We start from the raw sequence: 15,496 nt of genomic DNA, 5'->3' as shown, positions 1-15,496 counted from the left end.
TGCGATCTTACAAAGCTTCAAACGACACGTCGACTATTAAATCAGTCGTCGACGATTTTGATAGTCGACGTAATCGTGACTAGTCGACAAATCGTGGCAGCCCTACTTCTGTTACTGTCCAGTCTTCATAGAAACTACTGCTTCCACAGTACCACAGAACAAGTACAGTGCATTATTAGAATTATAGTATCATCTTGGGCCTCAAGGATTTCTTCATGAGACCTCCCTGCAGCATGCAGTGTATGTGCAAGCATGAACTTTACTCTTTCACGTGTTTATAGCCTTCATTACTTTCCTATAAAGTATCTAATTATATCCAAACAAATTCTGGCAGGTTTCTTTACTTTAACATTTTCACAGTAAGAAGAAGGTGCCCCGAGGCTTTTGCAGTGGCAGGCAATGATAAAATAAGACAGGCTGTGGTGTCCACTGCTTCTTTATTTTCTGCCGTCTTCATTAAACACTTGGGCACCTGTGCAGGACAATAAATCACTCCCTAAACTCTCTTTACATGCCTACTAAAAGCTTTCCTTCTGCAGTATTAGTCATATCATTTCTTTTCACATATCATTCTCCAGTTTGTTTCTCTTTCCAGTCTCCCCTTTGGTTTCCTCTGCTCTTCTCAAATACTTTAGAAAATAGGACCAGATTAGTAAAAGCATGCTAATGCTCAAGGACTCTCAAACCGCCTCATCCCCAGAGATAAATCCTGAAATTTAGACTTAAAAGAAGCAGAAAATTGAGGAAAATTGCCTTCTGGTTGCTAAGCTTTTACTGAAATATAACATCATTAAACTCCAACATTATGATTGCATCTATTTAGAGAAAATGTTTAGGTGTTTATGAATAAGAAATTTTAAGGAAGTTTCTTTTGGCGTTATGTCACAACAGTCACTCACATTACATTTTATATAATTGCCATTTATTTAATTCCTTTCTTCAGATTCTCTGTCATTCAAAAAGTTATGCTTAATATGTGTTATCATCATGTGCTGGAGATAAGCCTAATGTACATTATATTTTACTTTATCTTCTCTAAATCCATAATTAGTCATTTCTCTTAATCCTCCATCCTCAGTCGTGCAGGTTGATCATTTTCAGTCCTACACAGGCAAAGCTCTCCTTTTTTCTTACGCTATATATAAAAATATTGTGTTTTTAATTTTGCCTTTTTTAAACCTCTTTGTCAATAACATGGTTTATTTTCATCACAGGGTAAAGTTTCTGTAACAAAGTTCTGAAGCCAGTTTTATATTACATTCTAATATTTTACACACAACCTTTTTAGCCGAACAACCTCCGGACTTTCCATACACAGCCACGACAAACGATCTGTAATCACCATGCTTATGTAAGAAACTGTGGCTTTTAATGCGAACACACTAATGTTACTCTGGGGCTAGACAAAGGTCACTGCCATGTTGCTCTTTAAAGAATGTGCAGTCTTAAAGCATTTAGGCCAACTACAGTTAAGTGTGTTGAGACAAGAGGTCACGTGGAAGGAGATTTTAAAGCAGAAAGTGCTGGTGAAATTCCAGTGAGATGTAAAGTAATGTATGCATAAGATGGTGAACATGTACATCAAACCTCATTACGATTCTTTTTCTCTGTATGTTGACTGAGCTGTTTGCTTGTTCAGACAAAGAACCGAGACAATCACAGATACTAAAGGGCAAAGACATTTGTCAGGATAAACTATAGACTTGTAAAGCAGGAAAAGGCCACACAAAGCATTTCATCATTTGTCCCTCACTATTACTAAAGTCATTAAAGCTTTACCGAGTGAATCATTCACTGTGGATAAGCGTCTCAGTCTCAGATATGTGCTAAAATCACTCTTTATCCTAGTTTGTGTAGAACGATGTGCAGCTTTGGGGGCCTAAAATGAAAAAGGCTGAAATAGAAATTTGTGTCTTTTCAGAATTTATTCTGATTTAATCATCCCTGCTTTAGGAGCACTATCCCAGAACCAAGTCCACCCTCTCTTGGGCTCCCTGCCCATGCCAGGTCGATCCCTTCAGCAGCACACTCATGCCCAGCTGGAGCACTTCTTGCCGCTCAGGGTCAACGGCTCCTCGCCGCTTAGCCTCTTCCCCAATTTTAACACGGTAAGAACCCATTCTGCTTTTCTCTCTTACATGTATCACATACTGCAACTTTGGCTCCTTGACCATTTACATCTTTAGGTTTATCATTTACCATGCATTTGTTATAGAAACAGTCATTAGTCACAGTTTGCACATTATATTTTATGATGTTGTAGACAGTGCTGGACATATGCTTATTTGCCTTCTTGCCAAAAGTTGCCTGTACACCACCACAGTGGATTTGAAATCACTATGTGATTGAAGTGCAAGCTTTAAGCTTTAGCTCAACGAGGTTAACAAAAAAAAACTGAAATCATTTTCAGGAATCGACTCAAACGAATATTTAAATATAAAGATTATTTTGAATATTTAAATGATAATCCCCGCAGTTAATGACTGCATGAAGTCTAGAACCCCTGGACATCATCAAAGGCTTTTCTCTTCTCATCACTGCAAGTTTCTACAAGGTGCAAGTTAATTTTGATTTTATATAACCGAAATAATCATTTTTACAACTGTGCGGGCTCTTTTAGAGAATTTTGGAATAAGTCTAATCCGACCAGTGCTCTGCACCTTGCTGTAAACCCTCTGTATGTCCATTCTTGCATTTTTGCTGTCTTCTGTGGTCTTTCTGATTTTGGTTCTTCAGCCTAATGATGATGATGGCCTCCCTTATTTACACTGATATCAATTTGAGCCTTATATTAAAAATGACTATTTAAAGCTATAAAATACAAATTCAGTACTTTGAATCAACTTCAGATATTGTGTTTGTTTTATTTGTTACTAAATAACAACGGGACAGGCCTCACATGAGTATGAAGCTGCTTGCTGAGCAATTGTAAGATTATTTTTAAGGTTCTGAAAATGTTGGACTATTTATAAAAAGTTAATGCTAAATTTTTGTAAAAACCCTTTGAAATAACGGTGAGAGTCTGCACTTCAGCCACACTGAAATCATGTGTACAGAAGCACTACAGAAAATGTTTTTTCTTTCTTGGATCTAACTTTAGGTGGATTTAATATCTTTGCTGCAGACAAATAAAAGGGATGAACTTTTATGTAATTATTCACAAGAAAGTGAAAAAGTGTATTTTTTCTACAAGGTCTGAATATAACTTTTATACTTTAAGTAAAAGTCTGCAAAAATTTAGAAACTCAGGACAGCCACTTGTGATGTCAGCATACAGGAAAAAAGCACCAAAATTAAGATGAACAAATACATTCGGATTATTTTTTATTTACCATGTTATCATTTTCTATGTGAAATACTTAACATTTTTTAACAGTTTAAACAGCTATGTGAAAGCTCATGTCATCATCAGGTCAAATCATCAAACATAACTCAGAATTCTAACTAAATTTTGCTTGAGCTTCACAGCCACGTTATACTTTATTTTTAACTTGCAATCATAAACATACATGAGAAATTCCAAATATAAAACCTCTGTCTGGCACATAAAACACGTGTTTTTTGGGGGCGGCTTTTATAGTCACAGCTTAAACCTGTAATGAGTAAAGTCTGAGGAAAGTGCTAAATGTATCAGGCAGGTGGGAGGCTGGATAAATATTCATCTCTGACAACTAAAGCTAAAAATATGGCTGAAATATCACAGCTTTACTGTGGGGATTTAAAAACATGCTTATATTCAGCTCGTATTTAGAAAAATATACACAGTTTGCTGCCTTTACATAATTTACACAGAATGTTAAAAACAGACTTACAGCTCTTTCTATCAGAAATCTACGTTTATCACACGCGGCACAGTATTTTTTTCAATCACAGGAGGACGCTAAGCAAAAATCTACAACCTTATTTAATCAAAGTAATCAGCAAAATCAGCACTGATTCATAGTTAATCTGAAATACGGAGGTAGAAATGTGGGTAGTTATTTTGTACATCTGTGCAGATTTAAATCCTTGTTAAAGGAACACATTTTAACAACAAATAAATATGCTCCATTTTGCAAATAAGATCATTAGGAATGCCACCTTTTAAAGGAAATATGCAAAAACATATTTATTTATATTTAATTATTGCACATACAAAACAAAATCTCAGGTCCTGGATTATAAAATTCAATAATTTGGTGTATATGTGTATGTTTCACCTTATAGATGGACCCAGTGCAGAAGGCAGTGATCAACCACACTTTTGGCATGACTCCACCCAAGAAAAAACCCATTATCTCCTGTAACATCTGCCACCTGCGCTTCAACTCTACTGTAAGTGCTGTAACTCTACTTTTCCTCGATGTCACAAAGGAAAGTTTGTTAGCATCTAGAATGCAACCTTAAAATAACCTGAAATCATCTCTCGTGCACCACAAGAAGATAGAAAATCTCCTCTGACCACATAGCTGGAGGTTTTTTTTAGCCATTAAAGATAGTAAATCATATAATTTTTTGCAGCACGAAAATACATTTATGCCCATAGCTTTTCCAAACACTCCTCTGAAGTTCTTCTTTTTACCATTTTTTGCAGTCAACACAACATCTACATATTTTCAAATAATGTAATATTTTTTGCATCCCAAAAATGATCTTATTCCTGCCTATCTGTCTTATCACTCTGCTTGTTACATTTCTATCCTCTCTATTTTCAAATCACAGGCCACTTTAAAGGAAACCAGTCTGCTAGTTCTATTGCCTTTTATTCCTTATCACATTTTATTCATATTCATTTGACTCCAATGCCTATGGAGTTCATTTATACATATTTGCATTTATATTGTTAAGCGGTAACAGGGAGAATGACAATGACTCTGCTTTTTTGTGAAACTTTAAAGAAGCAGGACACTGGTCCAGGCTGATTATCCTACTACTCTTGCTTCCTAATCTCCTTTTTCTGTCTCTGCTCTTTACTTTTGGGTGCACAGTGATGGAGTCTGTTTTCTAGCTAACAGGCTCTCTCCTCCCTTTGTGGTACCTGCAGCTGTGCTGAGAGTGCTGGTTGACCCAGGAGTTGGATGCCAGGTTGCAGGCAGGTACCGGATCCCAACAGGGGGCAGAACAGTCCAGCAGGAATTTGCACTTCACAATTAAAGAGAAAGTCCAGAATAGCTGTGTAGCACTTTTTATGCTCATTGTTTGTGTAGTGCTTAAAAAAGTTACAGCTGAATAATTTTTTGCAGTTTTACATCCTACTTTTCATGCTGGACACACAGCTTCAACTTGCCATCGGAAAATGGGATTTAGCCACACCCAGTTATGCTGGTTAAACTGTTATTTTTACTTGCAGTTGAATTTCTATTGTTTTACTGATTAGATGTTGCAGTAAATTGATAACATCTGCTAAGCTTTGTAGCTTTTCATTACCTGTGCACGTCTTAGCATCTTTTAGCCCATTGTTTTGGTTTTCTAGCATTTTGGATTGCTCTTAACAGTTTCATATTGTTTTTTTCATACAATAACCTTTTTTAGTTAACAAAGAGGCTTAAAGGTCAAGATCTGCAACTAGCTTGTGGACATGGCGGTGTATTCAAATGCTAGAGAGCTTTCTCAGGAGTTGGTGGAGAGAATTCAGTGTCTTATGGTTCCTATGTCCTTCTTTTGCACACATTTCATGGTAAGGTCTTGCTAGTAGAGCGGCTTTTTAGCACTAATGAGGATGTGAATGTATCCCTAATGGGAAGCTCAAGCAGTTTGTCCAGTATGAAGTCAAATAAGGATGACTGTGAAAGTAAAACCTTTGTGGGATTGGTGTAAAAATTCCAGATTATTCCTTTAAAGCTGCTGAACTCACTAAAAAGCATGAAGGTCTGACAGATCAGCAGATCATATATGATATGACCTAATTTTTCTGCTCCGTAGACAGTTGCTTGTTGTGTGTGAAGAGCATCACTGATGTGACAAATGCATAAAGCAGCTTGAATGAAGGTCATCGGTCTCCTTCAGGTGTCTCTAACTGAAGATCTTGGTCTTGCAGTCCTGGGATTCTTATTCCATGCGTTTTTCTTTCAACGATGCTATGGTGGAACATGGTGAACTCATACTACACTGGCATGCCAGATAGTATGGCAGTATGCAGATGACAGCAGAGTCGTCCGCCTGACTCAGTGGAAAATCACGCTGAATGGTTGGTGTGCACTGACATTCAACGTAGCCAAAGGGCTTGTATACCCTTTGCTCAGCCCTCCATTCCCAACCACACACTTTGACCCATGGTGCCACCCTTTCTGTTTGTGTAGGAGTCCAAGCTTTATGCAAAGTGTTGACAGGGAGACCTCTACCCCACCACTCTATGCACAATCTGTGCTCACCTAAAGATCATGTCTGCGCACTATGAATTTGAATGTGCATTAGCAAGGGATGTACAGTGTGTGCCTTGAAACTGGTATGGATAATTTGAGCAATTACAAATTATCTAACAGCCTTGTGTGAAGCCAGATACTTGAAGTCTTGTCTCACTGATTCTCCGTTCTTTAGGAAGTGCACTCGTGTCTTTCTTATACAGAAAGGCACTGGGGTTGCAAAAAAATATGTGCTCTTAAAGGATAAGTGTGGTTATGTCATCATATTTTTCTTATTGTTATATAAGTCAATGCCATGAAAAGAACAAAACCATTAAAGGTTATTTAACTCCAATATCTCAGCACTGACCCATGCAGTTTCATTCTGTCCTTTTTAGAAAAGGTTACTTAAACAGCTTTTATTTTATAGAGTCTATTTTTATTTGTTGTATTAGGTATATTGTATTTAAAACACATGGTATGCATACATAAAGAGAGAAAAAAGGATTTTATGTCTCATATTATCATTTACTCATCTAAATGCCAACTTTTAGTATATTCTTATGCAGTATAATTATAAGAATTAAGTATGAATCATGTAACTATTATGCTGCATGAGGAAAATGGCAAATGCAGACATTTAACCTGTTGAAAGCCTACTAGAAGTAACCCTTGAAGCTCTTCTCTGAACTGAGAGGTTTCGGTCATATTTCAGGCCTGCTTAAGGAACAAAATGACTCCATTTGCATCAGAAGTTAGTGAGGGTGGTCCCTGCCTATGCAGCTACCCTTGGAAAAACCCAAGAAACTATTCTAACTGTGGTCAAACCATGTCTTTATTGATATATACTCAAGTGTCAACACATGGGAAAAGGGGAGGTCGTCAAATGTCATCTTTATCAGGGGAAGAGGTAACAATTAAATCACATAATTATTCCGTTCATTTTCTTCCACTTATTCAATTCAAGGTTGTTGGCTGAGGGGATGAAGGGGTGAGCCTGTCCCACCTGTCATGTGACCAAAGGCAGGTACACCCTGGACAGGTCCCTAGTCTATCAAAGGGCTAAATTAAATTACACGTTTTTAATTTGACATGTCAAGAAAAGTATCGGCTGTCACCAACTTATCCTTTGAGTACTGCTTGTTCTGTATTCATGATGTTTTGGATTGTTTGGTTAAGTTGCTGAAGCAATATTTTGCCAACTAATCTTTGGTAATTTACCATCATATATATATTTCACAATCTATGTAAATGACTCACAGTTATATTCATAAATAAATAAAATCGAATGAAGTTTCTTTTGTCTCTATTCAAAAAATAAAGTTTGCAAATCAGTCGTCATGGAGACGGCTTGGTTATAAAAGATGTCATGTAAATATTCAGCAGGACACCTATATAAGATTTATTGTATTTATTAATGAAATAATTAGCAAAATTGTTTTTTTTCCCTTTATTTTGTTTCCTAAAGATAATTCTTGTATATTAAATACTAAAATTTAATGTTGTTTGGACGTACAAGTTTTTTTATCCTGCTTCGGCTGTTTTCACTGTTGGTATACTCTGACATGAAGCTGGAAGCAGATCTTCTTCCGTAGAGCTTTGTCTACAGATATCCAGAGTCATATGGGGATCACACATATCTGCATGTGTCTGCTGTCTCGTTGCCACAAATGTGTTTTCTCTTACAGAGGGAGGCACAGAGGTCATTTTGTGTCACAGTGTAACGGACACGGGCCATTTTGTGTCAGAACGAATCAGTGGAAAGATGAGCCAGTGAGCTCAGAGGATGCTCATGAGATGCCATTAGTCCAACTGATGCTCATTTGTGCATCATCATGACAATGATGATTATCAAAATGGTGATGTGATTCTCCCTCAGAGTCAAATGCTTAAACGCATATTTTTTCCCCTAAATTTATAAGAGCATGTGAAGTCAAAGCAGTGGAACAGATGGAACTATTACAGTTTACTGATTTCGTGCTGTCCTTCACTAATTTAATCAGTCATTCTGTGCATATACTCTACGCTGACTTTCCCCTTTGCTTGTTTTGCCCTTGTGTGAACATTCCTCTGTGTGTGTGTGTGTGTGTGTGTGTGTGTGTGTGTGTGTGTGTGTGTGTGTGTGTGTGTGTGTTTGCGTGCGCCTCTGTGTGTATGTGTGATTGCTAGACCCAGGCAGAGGCCCACTACAAAGGTCACAAGCATGCTCGCAAGCTAAAGGCCTTGGAGACCCAGAGGAATCGGCAGAAGAACGGACAGAGTCAATCAATATCAAGCAAAGACAGAGATAGGGACAAGGGTGTGATGGGAGGAGTAACTGGGCCAACAGACTCGCAATCGAAAGACAAAACAGGTATACATTTTTCTTTTCTAAAGCCAGTCCTCTTGCCACGCTCTGAGTAATTAGATGTAATTGGGGAGACGTAAGCACTAAGGCTTGGTAGCTGCCACTCAGCTGGTTAATTACCAGCTATTACCTGTCCTACTATCATTGGATCCGTCAGACAAGTAATTACTCCCATCAAGCTAAGACATTCGGCAAGATGAGGAGCCTTAAAGCACCTCAGCAGAGATTCCATCTACAGAGAGATGTGGTAGTGTTACTGTCAGCTTTTTATTCAACAGTGATACGAGTCCCACATCCAAGTTCCTTATTCCTGTTATTTAATGAGGTGCTGTCACTTTGGACATGTCAAACAGTGTAGAAAATTATGGAAAATCGGTCAGAAGTACGGGTAATATTTGCCCACGAGTATTCTTTTCAAAATCAAACAATGGTCTGGATGTAGCCAGCAGTGGTGGCTAATGGATGTAGCAAAGAATAGCATAGCAGGGTTTCATTTCTTTCCAGCTGCTTTTTTTTTTTTTTAAGATTTACTGCATAGATGGTAGAATTGAAATGTGTCTTTTAGAAAATATTTTTTTTTTGTTTTGTTTTGTTTTGTTTTTCATATTTTTGCACTGAAAATGGGTTCTGATCTGATTAATTAACTTATTTGTGCTTCAGTAGATCTTGGAGTTCTTCAATGAGAAGGCCAGCAGAAATCATTACCAATTGATCTTTTTTTCCCCCTGTTAATTTTTCACTTATTTCTTCAATGAAATCCACAGACCACAAATCCCCAGAAAAAATATGGGGACATTAGTGCTTACCATTACTGACCCATGTCCTTTCCATACTGTTAACTTTATAGCTATTGGCTGTATAGTTGCATTAACAGCAAAGACTAATGACTTTGCTATTTGCTTTTTTACTTCTTTCTAGTCATTAGTCACTCAACTTCTCATTCTTCCTGACTAAAAACGCACCATCTTTTTTTCTCTCCTCTGTCGGTTTTCCTTTTCATTACTGATCCTCTCTCTTCCATTTTCTTCCAGCGCCTATCAATTTCCCTCTAACCACATAATGATAAGCTTGTTACATTCGGTGGTTGCCATGGTTGTTGATTGATGGTGACAGAGGGAGCTTCGGCAGAGAGAGCGAACGAATGACAGCGAGACGCAGGGACAAAGGAAGAATGATTGAGATGGCAGGGGGGAAAAGCAGAAAAGATATGAAAATTAAAGAGAGATGAGTGTAATATAAGTATAATAGCAGGATTATATGAAAGGATGAGAACAAAGAAAAAGTTGCACAGGGAGGTCAGGGCCTGGTTCTTTTCTAAAGAAATAACTTAAGTCAAGAAAATGCATTATTCATACTTTGACTGTGAAGAAATCATGTTTCATGTAAATCAAATAATTATGTAAGTTTAAAAATTACACGAGGTGTGGCCATAAATGCATAAATAAATTTACAAAAACATCTAAAATGTATTTGAAATTTAAAAACAGTGAGTCTAAGCATGAAACCCTCATGAAAATGGGATTTTAGTGATACCTTTACAGACTGGTCTCAGTCTGTAGCTTAATCTGCTGCATTTAGTCTCTTATATTACAATAAAAATATATCTTAGCATTTGCATTCTTTGTAATTAGTGGTAATATACTCTATTTTTCATACCCCTCAGAAAAAGTCTGGACTTTCTGTTAACTGTCTGTTTAAAATCAGATTAACATTCAATTAACATTGGATCAAGTTTAATTTAACATTACAGTATGTGTTATCTTATAATTATTTTGCTACTTCTATGTAAAATTGATGGTCATAATGAGAAACCAACAGAGACGAGAGAGTAATCACCTGCCCCTGCGTGATAGCAGTGCAGCTCTTTGAAACATTTTGACTTCTGGCATCAAAAAGGGGATTGACCCCTCATTTATCCTTTCAGCATCTCAGTTTACAGCTTTATGGACTCTATAGGAAAGTATTAGTGCCAAACAACAAAAGATGTGCTGCAGAGAAGAACTTACATTTTCCTCTATAAAATACATTATGCTTGCGGTCTAAACCAGTATTATTTTCATTTGCATGCAACCTTGAGGCCTTTGGGAACAATTATGTGATGCTTTCACTGATAGGAACTTGAATATAAGAATCAGCGCCAGTATTTCTGGTTTTCATGTTTCTGAATTTTGGGGTGTACAAAATCCACTGTAGTCCTACAGCAGTTTGCTGGATAATTGCAGAACTCACATTTGTATTCTCATAACAAGGTCAGCAGTTGTCGCCTGGCAGTTTGGCCCAAATATTAATTTAAATAGTGTGACATAAGTCAGGGAATTGTATTTAGTCAAAATGCTACTGTACTTCCATTTGTATCATTAATGCATAATGAAGGGGTGAATCTACATAATAATATTCACCCCTTTGCCGTTCTTAACTTCCCCTTCAGTCACCTTGTCGTGGTACCTTGACTGCTCTCAACGGATTGTTTTTGCCACATTAGGCAGCTGTAGCCTCGTAATTAATGACTCTCCACTGGAAAGCAAATTAGATTCTAGTATTTCCTTAAAAAGGCTAGTTTGGTCAGTATACCCATGATGAAAGGCTTTCTTCTTATGTTTATGTTCATTTTGTATAACCTGTGCAGCACTTTGGTGAATTAAAGTTGTTTAAAATGTGCTATAAAAATAAGCCTTGGCACGACTTGATGTGTTAACAGGCCCAGTCACGTCATCCACTTCTGCACAGCAGCAAATGGAAATCAGCAAAGGGAGCTCACTGGCTGCCACTCCCTCTTCACAAACTTCATCCACGGACTGTTCGTTGCTAGCCTCTCCTCACCTATCCCCCCATGTTTCCCCGGGCTCTCAGTCTTCTGACCTTCCCTCAAACGTTCCACATGTGGAAGGGTGCAGCTCAGCCACCAGTTCAGCACCACAGTCTGAGCCTCAGGGAAGCTCCACAGGAGGTGAGGAGGAAACAGTGAAGGTGGAAGAGGTTAAAGAGTCCAAGAGCAACAAAAAACATCTCCACTGCCCTACATGCAAAGTGACGGTCAATTCTAGCTCCCAGCTGGAGGCTCATTGTAGCGGTAGGTAGTTCATCTCTTTGTTTTTTGCCCTTTCAATCTTTTTATTCTTTATTAATAATATTATTTAACATTCTGTTCTTCCGGTCTGATTGGTACTGATTGAATCAGGCTCTAAGCACAAGCAGATGCTGGACGGTCAGAATACCAGCCAGCCACAACGTAGGGTCAAGATGACATCATCATCCAGACCCGCCTGTCGAATTAAGCAGCGAATGGGCAGCAAAGCCAGACCAGCAAGACCAGTTGGTGTAAACAATCAGCCTTTTCACTGTGAACTGTGCCAAGTGTCTGTCAACTCAGAGTCACAGCTGAAACAGGTACGAATGCTTATCCTACTATTTTACTTTGCTAATTTTACTGCTGCATAAACCACCTGTCAATGTCCAAATGCTAAAAATGCAGGATGACTACTCTTTATACTCTACAAGGTAACTCTTTGGGAGTTTGTGTGAGCTGTCTTGACAAAATGACTTTATTCCTTCCTTTCTGTCCTTTTTTTAGCACATGAACAGCAGGAGACACAAAGAGCGTTTGGCTGGGAAGCCTGTCAAGGCGAAGTTCACCCCCTATAATAAACTACAGCCCAGTGCTGTCTTAGCGGTGAGAATTTCTCTCTCACACAGACACATACAGACACACACACACATTTGTCCACTTTTATTTTTGTCTAAATCACAGATGGCCATCCAAGATCACTTACAGCACAAACAAAACATACACAAACTTGTCAGATGCAAATTAAGTGCTGTCTCTTGCACCTGTCAGCATTTTTTGCAACAATGCTGACATGTGCATTTAACTCTGAGCATCACTGTGTGTAAGTACAGCTTTACAGATGCTTGTTCAGGCTGAACACTTTTTCTTGTCTTTGATTTCAGACTAAACTGGCCCTACAGAAGCAGCTATCCAAGGCCCTGCCACCGGGCTTCCTGACCAGCCCCCTTAATCCAGCTGCCCTGTGCGCCATGGCGTCTGGACCGTTGGCACTACGGCTGCCACCGGGCCCTACAGCCATAATCCAGGGTCCCCTGATCAGCCCCACGCTCTTCAGGCCTGCCCCAGGACCGCTGAGGGCCACACATGCTCCTATTATCTTCTCTCCTTACTAGCAGGGAGCATGATGCTGAAGGACCAACAGCAGAGCTGACCTAACCTAGCCAAAACTGGGAGAAAAGATTAAACTGGTCTTCTGAGAACAAATCACAGCCCCCTCTGAGTGACAAGGACACTACACAGAGAGAGTGGGGACAACATATTATGTCAAGTTTGCCAAGTCATAAGAGCAAAAGGCACAATCCCCTGGTGTGGATTGAGATTTTGGCGCTGACTGACCAGCGTCTCATACTTAAAAATGGAAGGACCATTGCTCAGCTGTCTCCTGTCAGCAAACTGTTGAGTGCATGTTCCCCGGGGTCTGGACCCCTCTGGAAGCCATAAGAATAAGCATCCTCTAGTTTTATTTATAAAATGATAAGAAACTAATACACTAGGGTGTTTAAGTGTTACACAGTGTTTGTTGCCAAAAAAATTCTTTAATTTTGGGAAGTTGTACTCTGGGAGAAGAAGAAAAACACTTTATCTTTGCTTAAGTTTTCATAACTAAATCTGAAACTCCCAGGAAAACTGTTGATTTCCATATGCCAACATATGACAAAAAAAGTGCACATCTGTAACTTGTCAGGCTGAGACGACGACAATGACGACAACGAACCCTGACAAATGTTACAATTTTACAGCCATCAACAAATACAAAATGCCTTTTTTTTATAATTTATTTGATACTGAAGGTTGTAAGAGTGCTGTGCTTGAAAGCATTTTACATGGAAAGTGTGCACTACTACCGTCCATGTCTTACCATTATACATCAGAGCAAAGGATCAAGGGAATGTTTCTTTAATTGAAACTCTGTTCTGGCCATACTAGAAGAATAAATCTTCATAACACTGACAAATACCAATAGTTTAAAAGTTCTAAACCAGTTAACCACCATCCTTTGAATATACACATAAGTGTTACAAGTGTTTGACACGTCGGTCTTTACTGTGCGACCCTCAATCATAGATTGGCTCCCTAAATTGGAACTCGGTAATCCAAAACTCTGATGACAGGAGCCACTATGATGCATGTTTTTTAGGAGAATTTTAGATGGCTTCATAGACATTAACACTTAAAGTCCCCAGAATTACGGTAGCGGGTATAAGCACTATTTAAACATAAATGGTTTAAAACACACTATAATGTAGTTGTATTTAGATATAAGAGTGTTTTGTTTTAACAATAGTGCAGTGTATTTGTAATAATCAAAAATCAAAATTAGAAATCTTGATAAATACAATCCATTGAACAACACACTCCTTATATCTAGCAACTTATCTAATGTTTTTTTTATGCTGCCTTAGAAAAGCTAAAGAAGGGGACTTCAAGTATTTCCAGTGAATTAACAAACTGTAGCAGCTTGATGCTGTTTGTGCAATATGAACAGATGGATGGATGTGTGTTATTCATCATATCAAAAGGCTTTATCCACAAGTTTTTAAAGTGTCTTTAACATTATATTATAATTATTATTTATAGAGTGTATTTAAAAGAAAAACAGTGTCCTCTCATTATAGAAATCTCTATCCTACATGGCTGTGCTGAATCACCCTAAGCAATATGTATTTTTAAGTGTCACCCAATACAATTAATGACTAGTGTAACTGTGCATCAATTGCAATAATGTAAATTATTATGTGGTAAAAAAAAATGTTGATACTGTATTCTATATGAACTTATAAATAGCCCTGGTTTTTAAACCGTTGTTCTTGTGTTTTCTTTACAGGCAAACAAGTGTCTTTTTCTTCTTTTTATAATTTCATAGTGGATACATGTCATAAAATAACACAGTCGATTGATACAAAACGGGGTTCAGAATTATTGTATTTATAATCAAATAAAATGAATGTGTCATATGACATGAGTCTACGGGTTGTAGAAGAAATTACACATGTGGTGAATTATTGACCACTGAGGATTTGAAATATTTTTACCAGATTAAGTCGCAGCTGATCTGTTCCTTGTGCCTGTATTTTAATAGCTTAGTGCCCTCTAGTGGTAGGCAAAAAAGTATAAAATAGTGTAACCTAAGAGTACACAGATGTTGGTACCTTTTTTTGACATAGAGATTGGTTTAAAAAAGATTACAAAGAACTGTGGCTATCGGGATTTTTATAATGATGGCATATAATATTTAGAAACGACATCTAATTACTGGTGCAATAAAGTATTTACAGTCATTCTTGTTACCTAGACCTTATAGTCTGGAATAAATGCTATTGTTTGCATATTGAGCACTTTCATAAGCAGATTTATAAGATAGGAAAATCCATATCCACACGTACAGTTGTGGGTTATTTTATCTGGAAAAGTCTGCATGCTCCCGGGTGAACACAAAGAAATAAATTAATAAGTAAAATACAAGTGAAGGTATATAGATGATTTGAAGGTTTAAAGCTAACAGCATCATATTACTGGTTAATTTATTTTTCTTTTTCTTTTCTTTTTTTACTTTTGGTAACATAAAAAGACTATTTTACTTTTAGTATTGCCAGAAAATAACCTACATTTAGACACATTGATATGTATGAATGTTTTTTCGGCACTTCCTAGGAATATTAACGAGCCCACTCCTGGAAAGTGTGTAGGGATGTGTATATATTGTAAATACAAATAAGAGAATTAACACTGATAACAGCAGGGAAGCAAATAATGAAGTTATGA

The 15,496-nt window shown here is 37.7% G+C and overlaps 1 protein-coding gene across 10 annotated transcripts in view; it reads left to right on the top strand.

Moving 5' to 3' along the window:
• LOC308390957 (zinc finger protein 385B-like) overlaps positions 1–14,625 on the top strand; it is an 87,272-nt gene extending 72,647 nt beyond the window's left edge. For 4 of the 10 annotated variants that reach the window (XM_080873339.1, XM_080873343.1, XM_080873340.1 and 1 more), the window contains 7 exons: positions 1,954–2,108; positions 4,207–4,314; positions 8,490–8,673; positions 11,366–11,737; positions 11,846–12,054; positions 12,239–12,337; positions 12,616–14,623. In XM_080873339.1, coding sequence (XP_080729465.1) covers positions 1,954–2,108; positions 4,207–4,314; positions 8,490–8,673; positions 11,366–11,737; positions 11,846–12,054; positions 12,239–12,337; positions 12,616–12,846 — 1,358 coding nt within the window. In that variant the 3' untranslated portion in view covers positions 12,847–14,623. Of the gene's footprint in view, positions 1–1,921; positions 2,109–4,206; positions 4,315–8,489; positions 8,674–11,365; positions 11,738–11,845; positions 12,055–12,238; positions 12,338–12,615 lie in introns of all 10 variants that reach the window. The other 6 variants (XM_080873337.1, XM_080873338.1, XM_080873342.1 and 3 more) reach the window with 4 other exon arrangements.
• The last annotated feature ends 871 nt before the right edge of the window (positions 14,626–15,496 follow it).

The sequence above is a fragment of the Rhamphochromis sp. 'chilingali' genome (genome assembly GCF_963969265.1).
Source record: "Rhamphochromis sp. 'chilingali' genome assembly, chromosome: 22".
NCBI lineage: Eukaryota > Metazoa > Chordata > Actinopteri > Cichliformes > Cichlidae > Rhamphochromis > Rhamphochromis sp. 'chilingali'.
This window is presented reverse-complemented; position numbering and strand designations above follow the sequence as displayed.